Source organism: Acomys minous (assembly GCF_964271855.1).
Source record: "Acomys minous genome assembly, chromosome: 12".
Classification (NCBI taxonomy): Eukaryota; Metazoa; Chordata; class Mammalia; order Rodentia; family Muridae; genus Acomys; species Acomys minous.
Window position 1 is genome coordinate 112,837,646 of NC_140493.1, and position 13,597 is coordinate 112,851,242.

The 13,597-nt window shown below is 50.4% G+C and overlaps 1 protein-coding gene across 3 annotated transcripts in view; it reads right to left on the bottom strand.

The window, feature by feature from the left end:
• OGFOD3 (2-oxoglutarate and iron dependent oxygenase domain containing 3) overlaps positions 1-13,597 on the bottom strand; it is a 29,062-nt gene that overhangs the window by 4,666 nt on the left and 10,799 nt on the right. The window contains exon 8 of one of the 3 annotated variants that reach the window (XM_084750277.1): positions 5,060-5,183. The exons of the other annotated variants lie outside the window; for them this stretch is intronic. Within the exon in view, the coding sequence (XP_084606403.1) occupies positions 5,060-5,183 (124 nt within the window). The remainder of the gene's footprint in view (positions 1-5,059; positions 5,184-13,597) is intronic. 3 annotated transcript variants of the gene reach the window in all.

Below are 13,597 nucleotides of genomic sequence, written 5' to 3' on the forward strand. Positions count from 1 at the left end.
AGAAGAATACAGAGAAGGCAGAGACGCTCCAGGCTGGACCACAGCAGACATGAGGAGGAGAATACAGAGAAGGCAGAGATGCTCCAGGCTGGACCACAGCAGACATGAGGAGGAGAATACAGAGAAGGCAGAGACGCTCCAGGCTGGACCACAGCAGTCATGAGGAGGAGAATACAGAGAAGGCAGAGATGCTCCAGGCTGGACCACAGCAGACATGAGGAGGAGAATACAGAGAAGGCAGAGATGCTCCAGGCTGGACCACAGCAGACATGAAGAGGAGAATACAGAGAAGGCAGAGATGCTCCAGGCTGGACCACAGCAGACATGAAGATGAGAATACAGAGAAGGCAGAGACGCTCCAGGCTGGACCACAGCAGACATGAGGAGGAGAATACAGAGAAGGCAGAGATGCTCCAGGCTGGACCACAGCAGACATGAGGAGGAGAATACAGAGAAGGCAGAGACGCTCCAGGCTGGACCACAGCAGACATGAGGAGAATACAGAGAAGGCAGAGATGCTCCAGGCTGGACCACAGCAGACATGAGGAGGAGAATACAGAGAAGGCAGAGATGCTCCAGGCTGGACCACAGCAGACATGAAGAGGAGAATACAGAGAAGGCAGAGATGCTCCAGGCTGGACCACAGCAGACATGAAGATGAGAATACAGAGAAGGCAGAGACGCTCCAGGCTGGGCCACAGCAGACATGAGGAGGAGAATACAGAGAAGGCAGAGATGCTCCAGGCTGGACCACAGCAGACATGAAGAGGAGAATACAGAGAAGGCAGAGACGCTCCAGGCTGGGCCACAGCAGACATGAGGAGGAGAATACAGAGAAGGCAGAGATGCTCCAGGCTGGACCACAGCAGACATGAAGAGGAGAATACAGAGAAGGCAGAGACGCTCCAGGCTGGACCACAGCAGACATGAGGAGGAGAATACAGAGAAGGCAGAGACGCTCCAGGCTGGGCCACAGCAGACATGAGGAGGAGAATACAGAGAAGGCAGAGACGCTCCAGGCTGGGCCACAGCAGACATGAGGAGGAGAATACAGAGAAGGCAAAGATGCTCCAGGCTGGACCAAAGCAGACATGAGGAGAAGAATACAGAGAAGGCAGAGATGCTCCAGGCTGGGCCACAGCAGACATGAGGAGGAGAATACAGAGAAGGCAGAGATGCTCCAGGCTGGACCACAGCAGACATGAGGAGGAGAATACAGAGAAGGCAGAGATGCTCCAGGCTTGGCCACAGCAGACATGAAGAGGAGAATACAGAGAAGGCAGAGATGCTCCAGGCTGGACCACAGCAGACATGAAGAGGAGAATACAGAGAAGGCAGAGACGCTCCAGGCTGGACCACAGCATACATGAGGAGGAGAATACAGAGAAGGCAGAGATGCTCCAGGCTGGGCCACAGCAGACATGAAGAGAATACAGAGAAGGCAGAGACGCTCCAGGCTGGGCCACAGCAGACATGAAGAGGAGAAGAATACAGAGAAGGCAGAGACGCTCCAGGCTGGGCCACAGCAGACATGAAGAGAATACAGAGAAGGCAGAGATGCTCCAGGCTGGGCCACAGCAGACATGAAGAGAATACAGAGAAGGCAGAGACGCTCCAGGCTGGGCCACAGCAGACATGAAGAGGAGAAGAATACAGAGAAGGCAGAGACGCTCCAGGCTGGGCCACAGCAGACATGAAGAGAATACAGAGAAGGCAGAGACGCTCCAGGCTGGGCCACAGCAGACATGAAGAGGAGAAGAATACAGAGAAGGCAGAGACGCTCCAGGCTGGGCCACAGCAGACATGAAGAGAATACAGAGAAGGCAGAGACGCTCCAGGCTGGGCCACAGCAGACATGAAGAGGAGAAGAATACAGAGAAGGCAGAGATGCTCCAGGCTGGGCCGCAGCAGACATGAGGAGGAGAATACAGAGAAGGCAGAGATGCTCCAGGCTGGACCACAGCAGACATGAGGAGAAGAATACAGAGAAGGCAGAGATGCTCCAGGCTGGACCACAGCAGACATGAGGAGGAGAATACAGAGAAGGCAGAGACGCTCCAGGCTGGGCCACAGCAGACATGAGGAGGAGAATACAGAGAAGGCAGAGATGCTCCAGGCTGGACCACAGCAGACATGAGGAGGAGAATACAGAGAAGGCAGAGATGCTCCAGGCTGGGCCACAGCATACATGAGGAGGAGAATACAGAGAAGGCAGAGATGCTCCAGGCTGGACCACAGCAGACATGAAGAGGAGAATACAGAGAAGGCAGAGATGTTCCAGGCTGGGCCACAGCAGACATGAAGAGCAGAATACAGAGAAGGCAGAGATGCTCCAGGCTGGACCACAGCAGACATGAAGAGGAGAATACAGAGAAGGCAGAGATGCTCCAGGCTGGACCACAGCAGACATGAGGAGAAGAATACAGAGAAGGCAGAGACGCTCCAGGCTGGGCCACAGCAGACATGAGGAGGAGAATACAGAGAAGGCAGAGATGCTCCAGGCTGGACCACAGCAGACATGAAGAGGAGAATACAGATAAGGCAGAGACGCTCCAGGCTGGACCACAGCAGACATGAAGAGAATACAGAGAAGGCAGAGACGCTCCAGGCTGGGCCACAGCAGACATGAAGAGGAGAATACAGAGAAGGCAGAGAAGCTGCCAGAACCCCAGGAAGAAGCTACATTGGCCTGACTGTAGGGAACTCATAACTAAGATTCATGAGTTTTAGGTTTATGAAGTTAAAGATTTGTTCTTTCTAAACTTTAAGTTCTAACACGGCTTTTAAAAGGAGGTACTAGGTACACTCCTCACAGGAGAGGCACTGGTCATGTGCTTGATGCCTTACTTACCTCAGTGGACAAAGGCAGAGGCTGACATGCCATCAGCTTTTACTCCCATCTTAGGAGCTGCCTGGGTCCTGATCACCAAGCAGCCCTGGACAGGTCCCCACAGTTCCAAAACAGGTCCCTTTTGACCTGGGAGAGACCATGCTCCCATCAGAAGCCCTAAGTGGTAAGTAGCCTTGTGGTGGTTTGAAGGCCTGGTCGCCAGGGAGTGGCACCATTTGAAAGGATTAGGAGGTGTGGCCTTTTCAGAGTACGTGTGGCCTTGTTGGAGGAAGTGTGTCACTGAGGGATTTGGGGTTACAAAGACCCCAAGCCAGGCCCAGTGGCTCTCTCTTCCTGCTGCCTGAGAATCCAGATGTAAAACTCTCAGCTCCTTCTCCAGCACCATGACTGCCTGCGTGCTGCCGTGCTTCCTGCCATGGTGACAGTGGACTAAGCCGCTGAACTAAGCCAGCCCCAGGTAAAGGCTTTCCTTTAAGAGCTGCCATGGTCATGGTGTCTCTTCACGCACCGACTAGGACATGCCCCCACAGCTCATGTCACGCAGAAGCCAGCTCTTGTGCCGGCTCTTGGGTCCCAGTCTGCAGGGCGACCAAGGCAATGCCGTCTCCAGCCTGCTCAGCCTCCGTGGTGGACACCCTTGAGTCTACCTTTTGATTTCAAAGCCATTTTCAGGGGTTGGAGAGATGGCTCAGCAGTTATGAGTACACACTGTCCTTGCAGAGAGCAGAGAACCCAAGTTCAGTGCCTAGCACCAAGGTCAGGCAGCTTACAACCGCCTGTTACTCTAGTCCCAGAGAATCTGACGCCTTCTGCCCTCCACAGGCGCTGCACTCATGTGCACAGACCCATCCTCCCTCCCTCCCTCTCTCTCTCTCACACACACACACACACCACACACGCGAACCCCAATTTATTTACTTATTTTAAAGATTTATTAACTTATTACTTATACAATATTTGGCCTGTATGTGAGCCAACAGGCCAGAAGAGGGCACCAGATCTCTTGAACTGAACTCAGGACCTCTCATCCTCTGAGCCGTCTCTCCAGCCCGTTATGTATTTATCACACATATAACCATAAACCCCCTAAAATTAATTAATTAATTAATTTGGTTTTTCCAGACAGGGTTTCTCTATGTAGCCTTGGCTGTCCTGGACTTGCTTTGTAGACCGAGCTGGCCTTGAACTCACAGAGGCATTTATCTCTGCCTCCCTGGGGTGCTGGGATTACAGGTGTGTGCCACCACCGTGCCTGGTTTAAACCCAAAAAATTTTTAATTTTAATTTATTTTTTTAATTTATTCACTTTACATCCCGATCATAGCCCCCCACTCCCCTATCCCGCCCCACCCCTGTCTCCTCCTGGTTAAACTCAAAAAGTTTTAAAGCTGTTTTCATGTTCAACCCTGTGGGGGCGGGGGGGACGGAGTCCTAAATGCGCATGTAGTATTGCTGTTTTCCTTGAAACAGTCTCCGTAGCTCTGGCTGTCCTAGAATTCAGCTGTGAGGCCTGCCTGCCTGTGCCTCCTGAGCGCTGACACTGAAGGTGTGCGCCAACACGCCCAGCCTGAGTGTGCATTACTGACATGAGCCGTGCCTAGGGCTGCGATGCTTCAGGCCTTTCTTTCTCTGGTGCAAACACAGGTACTACCAAGGACTGACCTTCAGCTTAGTGTGCCATGTGCAGCGTCCTCCTTCCTGAGCTCTGAGGCAGGCCCCACGGTGCCATGCAGGACGCCGTAGAATGAGCACGCCATCTCTAATGTTGCACTGGTACTATCACTCAATGTTTATTATACTATTGTCTTCGTTTTATGGAGCGCATAGGCACTCTGAAGTTGCCAGTGTTCCCTTCATAGAAGGTATTGGGCAGGGCATGCAACAGTCTGGTGAGATCCTTAGGAAGCTGGCTCTGCCAGTCACCTGCAGTGACACTGGGCAACTGAGTAGCAAAGCTGGCCTCTGGGCGTCACAACCAGCAGGTATACTTAGACAAACCCAGAGCCAAGCCTAAAAGATGTAGAATAAGTGTTCTACAGATGTAGTATTGACTGGAGCAAAGCCCACTCACCCACAATGTGCCTGTGCGTGTGTGGGGGTATGTGTGCATGTGGGTGTGTGTGGATGCTTGTGAGCACGCACAAACGTCATCAAGCTGAACTACAGGCCTGTACCCCACCCCAGGCAACCCAGCAGCCCGTGTCCTACCAGCTCTGGGCTCCACTGTCTTGTTGGAGCCTTCCTCCATGAACACAAAGCGCCCTCCACCGAAGTCCTCTAAGTAATCCGATAGGTAAAGCAGCGACGTGTAGTCAAAAGAGCCATAGGTTACCTGTGGGGCGAAGCGTAAGGGTCAGATGTGCCAACTCTTATGGGGAACAAGGCGCTTCAAGTACCTGTGCTGTGTACATCATGTTGAGGCGCCCAAGGAGGCCAGAAGAGGGTATCAGGTCCCTTGGAGCTGACGTCATAGGCTGGTGTGAGCCGTCCAGTGTAGGTCCCCTCTACAAGGTCAGCAAGTGCTCTTAACCTTTGAACCGGCTCTCTAGCCCCGGAATGAGGCTTCTGGACCCAGCCTCGCTCCACAAAGCTGCACGGGGAGGCGGTGAGCACAGAAGCTGGTGCAAACGCTCCAACCTGAGCACAGCAATGGGAGCAGTGTACGGCTGCGGAGAACAGCGTGTAAACTGTGCTCAGCTATGGGGCAGTGCCAAACGTTCTGTACATAGGGTAAAACAGAGGTAGTGTCAAGTCTGCTTTTGACCATTTTTCCGAGCACTATTAGCAGCACTGAGCACGCCACCTTGTGTGCGGCCATCTCTACCTTCTATCCTGGCCTCTGCGCCTTCCCCAGTTGGATGTTGTCCCAGTGACCGTAACTCCCCACCTGGCCCCTGGCAGCCACATTCTGTGCTCTCTTTGAGAATGTGGCATTCTGGGAGTCTGACGAGCGGCACAGACCACTGTGTGGCCTGCGTGCTCCACTGGGTGTGGGAACAAGCTCACTATGCTCCTCCATGCTTCAGACCCTCGCATTCCTGGAGCACACACAGTAGGAGGCCTCACCGGGGCCTTGACAGGGGCCTTGAGGAGGTGGCAACACTGCCCGGGCAGCCCATGGGCACAGAAGAGGCTGCTCCGCCACTCAGGTGTGCTGGGCTCCAGGTCTGGTGGCTTGATGAGCTTCCTGAGCCTTGCGGCCTTTTCCTCAGAAGGAGGTGACAGCAGCCCCAGGATACAGAGGTTTGTACCCATAATCCCCACAGAGCCAGTGCTGCGGGCAGGAGGGGATACCCTCTGTCCCAGACAGCCCCACTGGACAGAGACCATTCCGGAGCCAGTCAACTGTGGGAAGAGCTGCCCCCGGAGCTCCCCTGCCCCATCCTACTGCTCCTGCGCAGACCCCTCCGAGAACGTCCCACACCAGGTCTTACTCAGGCCTTGCTCTGGTGATCCCAAACTAAGACAGAGTCAAGAGAGCAGAGCAATCGAATGTAGGAAAAACTTCAGCAGAATGTCTACGAAATAACAATCAGAAAATCTGCTTTACATCAAAGTGACATGAGTGTGGAAAACCCTTTTACAGCAAATCAAAACATCAAAGTAGGAATGTATTTAGCCAGAAGCACAGAGTAAGCTCTGCTCGGTGAGCATGCCTGCAGTCACAGCTCTTGGGAGGTAGAGGCAGAAAGACAGAGTTCAAGGTCACCCTCAACTACATACGGAGTCTGAAGCCTCAAGCACAACACAACGAAACAACACAAAACGCAACCACACACGCGAAGGCGGGTGTAGGAGAGGGCTCATGGGGTAACAGTCCTTGCTATGCCAGTAGGAGACTCTGTTTGAGTCCCTAGTGCTCACATAAAACCTTGGCCATAGCTATGCAGGTGTCTGAAACTACTGCACCATTGGGGGTGGGAATAAGAGGACTTCTCAGGCTTGCTGGCTGCCAGCCTTGCTCCAGGCTCAGTGAGAGACTCGGCCGCAAAGGGATAAAGTGGAGAGTGACACAACGGGACACCCAGTGTCCACCTTTGCCCTCCACACGCACAGATAGTAAACACACATACACATAAGGTATGAAAGTAATGCTACCCTGAAAAGCTGTACAACAAATGCTCCTGACACTGACTTTCAGGAGAACAGATCCATCACGGGACAACTGTTGGAACACTCCTGGAAGCCAGGCGCAGTGGTGCACACCTGTCATCCCAGCACTTGGGAGGCAGAGGCAGGGGGATTTCTGTGAGTTCGAGGCCAGCCTGGTCTACAAAGTGAGTTCAGGGCAGCCAAGGGTACAAGGAGAAACTATGTCTTGAAACAAACGAAAGAAAGAAAGAAAGAAAGAAGGAAAAAAAGAAAGAAACTCCAGTTTGCCATCTTCTGGCCTCCGTAGGCACACATGTGGTACACAGACATACATGCAGGCAAAACACCCAACCACATACAATAAAGTAAATTAATTTTAAAAAGAAAACATATTAGAACAGAAGAGAGAATTCAGAAACTCACATATGAATTTATGGGTAACTGGCAATTGTATGTGTGGTACCCCCCAGGTTTATGGGGAAACCACAGATGACTTTATTTTTTTTTTTTCGAGACAGGGTTTCTCTGTGTAGCCTTGGTGTCCTGGACTTGCTTTGTAGACCAGGCTGGCTTCAAACTCACAGTGATCCGCCTGCCTCTGCCTCCGGAGTGCTGGGATTAACGTGACCACACCCGGCTTCACAGATGTCTTTTAAAATGGCCTCAGAGCAATTGATCTTGATATGAAAAAATGATAGGCCTCTACCATCAACAGACATGGCAACATTTACTTCTCATAATTCACAATGTATGAACAGCTAGAATGTACAAAGGAAAAAAACCAGTCATATTAACACTTTGTAATCTTAGCACATAGGAGAAGGACAAGGCCAGCCTGGGCTACACAGTGAGCTTGAGGCCAGCCTGGGCTACACAGGGAGCTTGAGGCCAGCCTGGGTTACACAGTGAGCTGGAGGCCAGCCTGGGCTACAGAGTTGAAGTCTGTCTGAGAAACAGAGCAGGAAGGAGGAAAGGTGGCAGGAAGAGCGAGAAAGAGAGAAGCTTGAAGAAGAACGGCAGGTTTGTTTGGTTGTTTTTGTTTTGTTTGGTTGTTTGCTTTATCGTTGTTGTTTGTTTTATTTTGGCTTTGGTTTTTCCAGACAGGGTTTCTCTGTGTAGACCAGGCTGGCCTTGAACTCACAGAGATCCACCTGCCTCTGCCTCCTGAATGCTAGAACTAAAGGTGTGCACCACCACCACCCAGCTAAGAGAACGTTTTCTAAACCTCCTTAGGTCAGGGGCATTTCTACCTAGATTCCAGAACTATCCCTTATTCATCAGCGCGTACACACACACACACACACACACACACACACACACACACACACACACACACACACACACCCCAGACTGATCAGGGATCACACGCCCTTCCACTCCCAGCAGCATAAACTGTGGTAGCCAAACCCTGGACACAAAGGTTATGTGACTGTGAGTGAAATGCAACATTGTCATAAGTAGAATATTCTTCCCTGTTCCATATAACAGATTGAAATCTGTGTATCAACCCACAAGAGACTGCTGCTGGTAAGAAGGGTGCTGAAGACCACGGCGGTTACAGGACACATTAGGCCAGCACGGAGGCTCAGTGGGTAAAGGTGCTTACATGCAAGCATGGTGCGTGAGCTCAGCCCTCTGGGCCCATGAAAAGGAAGAAGAAGAGAACCAATCTCACAAAGTTGCCCTCTGACCTCCACACATGCTCACGCACACATACTGTGTATACACAGACACACACACACATGGGCATGCATGCACAATAAATAATAATAATAATAATAATAATAATAATAATAATAATAATAATTTTTATTCATTTGAAGGCTATCTCAGCATCTAATTATCTAGTTTCCATTAAAAACAATGAAAGGGATGAGGTGGTTCGGTGGGTAAAGCCTGAGTTCAGTCCCGGGAACGTGCATAAAGACGGAAGGAAAGAGTGAGCTCTACTTAGTTATCTTCTGAAGCCTGCGCATTCACCACGGTACACCTTCTCCAGTAATAATCACGGTTTTAAAGAGCACTACAGGTACAGACCTGCTGATAGCAGTGTGCTGTGTTACTGCAAGATGAAAGTAACAGGAAAAAGGAAGACAACTTAAAAAAAATGCTGTTCTCTACAAATGACAAAACTCAGTATTTTATGCATTTGTTTTTGCATTAAAGTAGTTGGAGATGGCAGGGAGTGGTGGCATAAGCCTTTAATCCCCGCACTCGGGAGGTAGAGGTCCATAGATCTCTGAGTTCGAGGCCAGCCTGGTCTACAAAGAGAGTCCAAGACAGCCAAGGCTACACAGATAATCCATGTCCTAAAAAGCCAAAAAACAGAAGTTAGAGAAGGGACCCTAAAATCTGGCCAATGTGTTGACTTGGGCAAGTGAGGGGCTTCTGCGAAAGGGGGTGCTTGTCTTCTCATACTCTTTCCACTTTTGAACCTTGTGGGGTACAGTACTCTGCAAACAACCCAACTTAAGACGAAGCCGCTGGCTGGAAGTCATATGGCATGAAGCAGAACACGGTGGCCGTCGCCACCTAATTCTGTTTCACTGAAGCAATTTTTTTTCCAAGACAGGATCTCACTATGTAGACCAGGCTGGCCAAAGCAAATATCTAATTAGGAACGACACGCCTCATATGCTGGGCTGGTTCCCCGACAGACAGGTAGAATTTAGTCATGGGCCACAGGGAACTTGGAAGACTTTAAGTCACTGCAGTAACCACAATTTACCAGGCAGAGACACAAACTACGTCAAAGCTCAAGAGGAATTGAAGAGAGCCAGGCATGCTGGTGCTGGCCTGTGATCCCAGCACTCCAGGGGTGGAGCAAGCACCTCTGGAGTCAATGCCAGTCTCAGCTGTACAGAAAGTTTAAGGCTAGCCTGAACTACACAAAGACCCAGTCTCAAAACAAACAAACAAACAACAAATAAGCAATCAAAAAAATGGAGTTCTTCAATCTGAAAATCACACTGGTTTGGATCCCGGCTGATGGAAGAAAGAGCACCTTGGACAGGAGCAGAGCTCCCAAGCTCTGGGCGTGGAATCTTGGGAACATACCTGAAACTCTAGTATTCTGTTACTGAGGAGAAAAATTAGTGCAGAAAAACATTTAAAGAAATAATGGCCCCAAATTCTCCAAATGCAGTAACTAAGCTCATACTCTGCCACTGAGAAGTAACCAAGCACCAGAAAAACCACTTTAAAGCTTTCAAAAAGCATTTAAAATTTCACATAGAGGGGTTTCAGAGGTGGCTCAGTGGTTAAGAGCTGGGCAGTGGTGGCACATGCCTTTAATCCCAGCACTCAGGAGGCAGAGGCAGGCGGATCTCTGTGAGTTCAAGGCCATCCTGGTCTACAAATCGAGTTTAGGAGAGCCAAGGTTACACAGAGAGACCCTGTCTCAAAAAACCTAAACAAACAAACAAAACAATCCCTGTCTCAAAAAATCTAAAAAACAGGTTGGAGAGATGGCTCAGCGTTAAGAGCACTGTCTGTTCTTCCAGAAGACCCAGGTTCAATGTCCAGCAACCACATGGCAGCTCACAACTGCCTGTAACTCTAGATCCTATGGCTCTGACACCCTCATGGCAATGCACATAAAATAAAAGGAAATAAATTTTTATGAAAACAAAACAATACGAAAAGTAACAACAACTGGCCAGGTGGTGGCACACACCTTTAGTCTCAGCACTCTGGAGGGCGAGAAAGGCAGCTCTCTTAAGTTTGAGGCTAGCCTTGTCTACAAAGTCAGTTTCAGGATGGATAGTCAGGGCTATATAGAGACCCTATCTCAAAACCAAACCAGAGAGAGAGAGAGAGAGAGAGAGAGAGAGAGAGAGAGAGAGAGAGAGAGAGAGAGAGAGAGACAGAGAGAGAGAGACAGAGAGAGAGAGAGACACTGACTCAGCAGGTAGAGGTGTTTGCTAATAAGTCTAAAGACCTGAGTTTAATTCCTGGGACCCACATGGTGGAAGGCGAAAACCGACTCCAGGAGGCTGTCCTCCACCTCCACACAAGCACTGTGAAATGTGCTTGCACATTCATATACCCACTGCCAAAATAAATGTGATTCAAAATATATTATTAAAAAGTCTATATTGTAGAGAAAAGTTTTTTAAAGATTTGTTTTATTTTTATTTGTGTGTGTGTATGTGTGTGAGTGCAGGTGCCTACCCAAGCTAGAGATGTCAGATTCCCTAAAACCCGAGTTACAGGTGGTTGTAAAACACCTAATGTGGGTGCTGGGAGTTAAGTCAGTTCCTTGCAAGAGCAGTGGGTGAGCACCCTTTACTAATGCACCTCTCTAGCCTCAGGGGAGCATTCCTACTGTGTGACACTAGCAAAGTGACTTGACCTCTCTGAGCCTCAGTTCCCTGCTCTGCAAGAACAGGATGGCAGACCAAGACTCGGTGGCCCATGCCTTTAATCACAGTATTTGAGAGGCAGAGACAAGTAGATCTCTATGAGTTCAAGACCAGCCTGGTCTACAAAGTGAGTTGCAGGCCATGTAGGGCTACACAGTGAGACCTTGTGTCCAAAACAGGAGAAAAAAGACTGAGTACCTGTTTTCTTAGACTGGTTAGGGTTAGTTCAGGAACTGGGTGAGCAAAGCAAGACCCTGTAGCGGGAGAGCTGCAGCTCACTGGGGGTGCTACAGGTGAGAAGGTTCTGTGGTGCTGTGTGGACAACATACCAGAAGTGTGAGGTGTGACTCTAGCAGCTAAGCTTCTAAAGGGCAGATCCCCCGCAGGGTCAGAAGTCTCCTCCGTATGTCAGTTCTGTGCTGGTGCCTGGACACATATAGTCACCCAAGGCCCCTCCCAGGCCATATTTCATAAATAAGAAGTGTGGGCCTGCCGGGTGTGGAGGCGCACACCTTTAATCCCAGCACTGGGGAGGCAGAGGCAGGCGGATCGCTGTGAGTTCGAGGCCAGCCTGGTCTACAAAGCGAGTCCAGGACAGCCAGGGCTACACAGAGAAATCCTGTCTTGAAAAACAAAACAACAACAACAACAAAAAAGAAGTATGGGTCCTTGTCTGCAGGCCTAGGAGATGCTCCCTCCAGGTAAGCTTAGTGCTCAGACATGGGTGAGCGAGCAGACCCCCCTGCTCATAACAACCTGCCAGACCCAAATGTGTTAAAAAGCTAGTTCCTTGCAGACCTTAACCCACACAAAAGGTGTCAAAAGCTGGCTCTTTGAAGAAAAACACATCACAGGTGCCCTGGAGACAAGCCTTCCCCCCCACCCCAAGTATCCTGGGGCTGTCTCCTGCTATTCAAGCACACTTAGTTTAAAACCCCAGGGGCTGGAAGGCTTGGCGAGCTCACTCCCCATTTCTCCCCTGTAGCCGCCTGTCCTTGTCTTTTTTTTTTTTTTAATCATTAAGTTTAGTGAATTAAAATCTAGTTCTTTGACACTTGACTGTCTCTATTTATTTTTTTATTTTCTTGGTTTTTTTGAGACAGGGTTTCTCTGTGTAGCCTTGGCTGTCCTGGACTTGCTTTGTAGACCAGGCTGGCCTCGAACTCACAGAGATCCGCCTGCCTCTGCCTCCTGAGTGCTGGGATTAAAGGCATGCGCCACCACACCCAGCTGACTGTCTTTATTTTAATCAAGTGCATTAGGCATTCTTGGCGACTGGTTCTCAGCGCAGAGCCCTCTTCAGCTAGCCTCCGGAAGGCTGAAGAAAACTCTGTGACCAGATTCTGGGCCCAGCTTCCCGGAGAAAGGAACCCACAAGGAAGCAGGAGATTCACGCTCCCACAAGAAGCACACCAGGCATGACAGCCATTTCTGAGCAGCTACATGGAGGACGCTCAGAACAAAGTGCAGATGGCTTCCAGTGCCCTGTACAAGTGCCTGCCACACGCAGAGCTGTTTTCAAGGGATGCCAGAGAGAACACTCACAAATTGGCCTCTGGTTAATAAAGGTGACTAGTGAGATGTGCCACAAAGACAGTGATGTGTGACGTGCACAGACTTTCAATCACATTAGAAGACCATCCAGCCTGACACATCATTCAATTAGCGAGTCTGCGGTGAGAGGTTAAGAGGCTCCGAGGCCCAGCTGCAAACGCTAAGCCCCCACCACCTGCCTGTGCCGTCCTCCGCTCCCCTCCTGAGTTTAGAGACAGAATCAAATGATTGATGGGCCTGGCTGGCACAGGCCCAGTGAGGCGTGGAAGATGCAAGACTCCTACTTGTGGGTGTCAGTCTGCTGGCGGACCCAGCTTGACCTTGTGAGCTGAGTGCTCCCCACTCCAACATCAGCCCTGTGGGCTAACACCAAAGGAACACCAACAGGGCAGACTCCAAACGCTTCAGCAGTGAAACGCACGGCAAAGAAAGCAAAGATAAACCACACCTACCCTCAGAAGACCAGGCAGAGCCAGCAGCACCAGGAAGCATGTGCGGCTCTGACGCCTTAAAAGCCTCAGCCCACCCTCACATACTGCAAACCTCCGAACAGTTACCAGCTACCACACTCAAAGGGAAGGGTGGGGGCAGACTGCCACACAGAAGGGTGGCACTGCACTTTCTCATGGTATCCTGGCAGCCACCTGGCACTATGTGAGGTGGTGGGTGGTGGGTAAGAGTGAGTCCTCACCTGCTGTGCACAGTTTAGGGGGAAGAGACCTTCACAGAGAAGGCT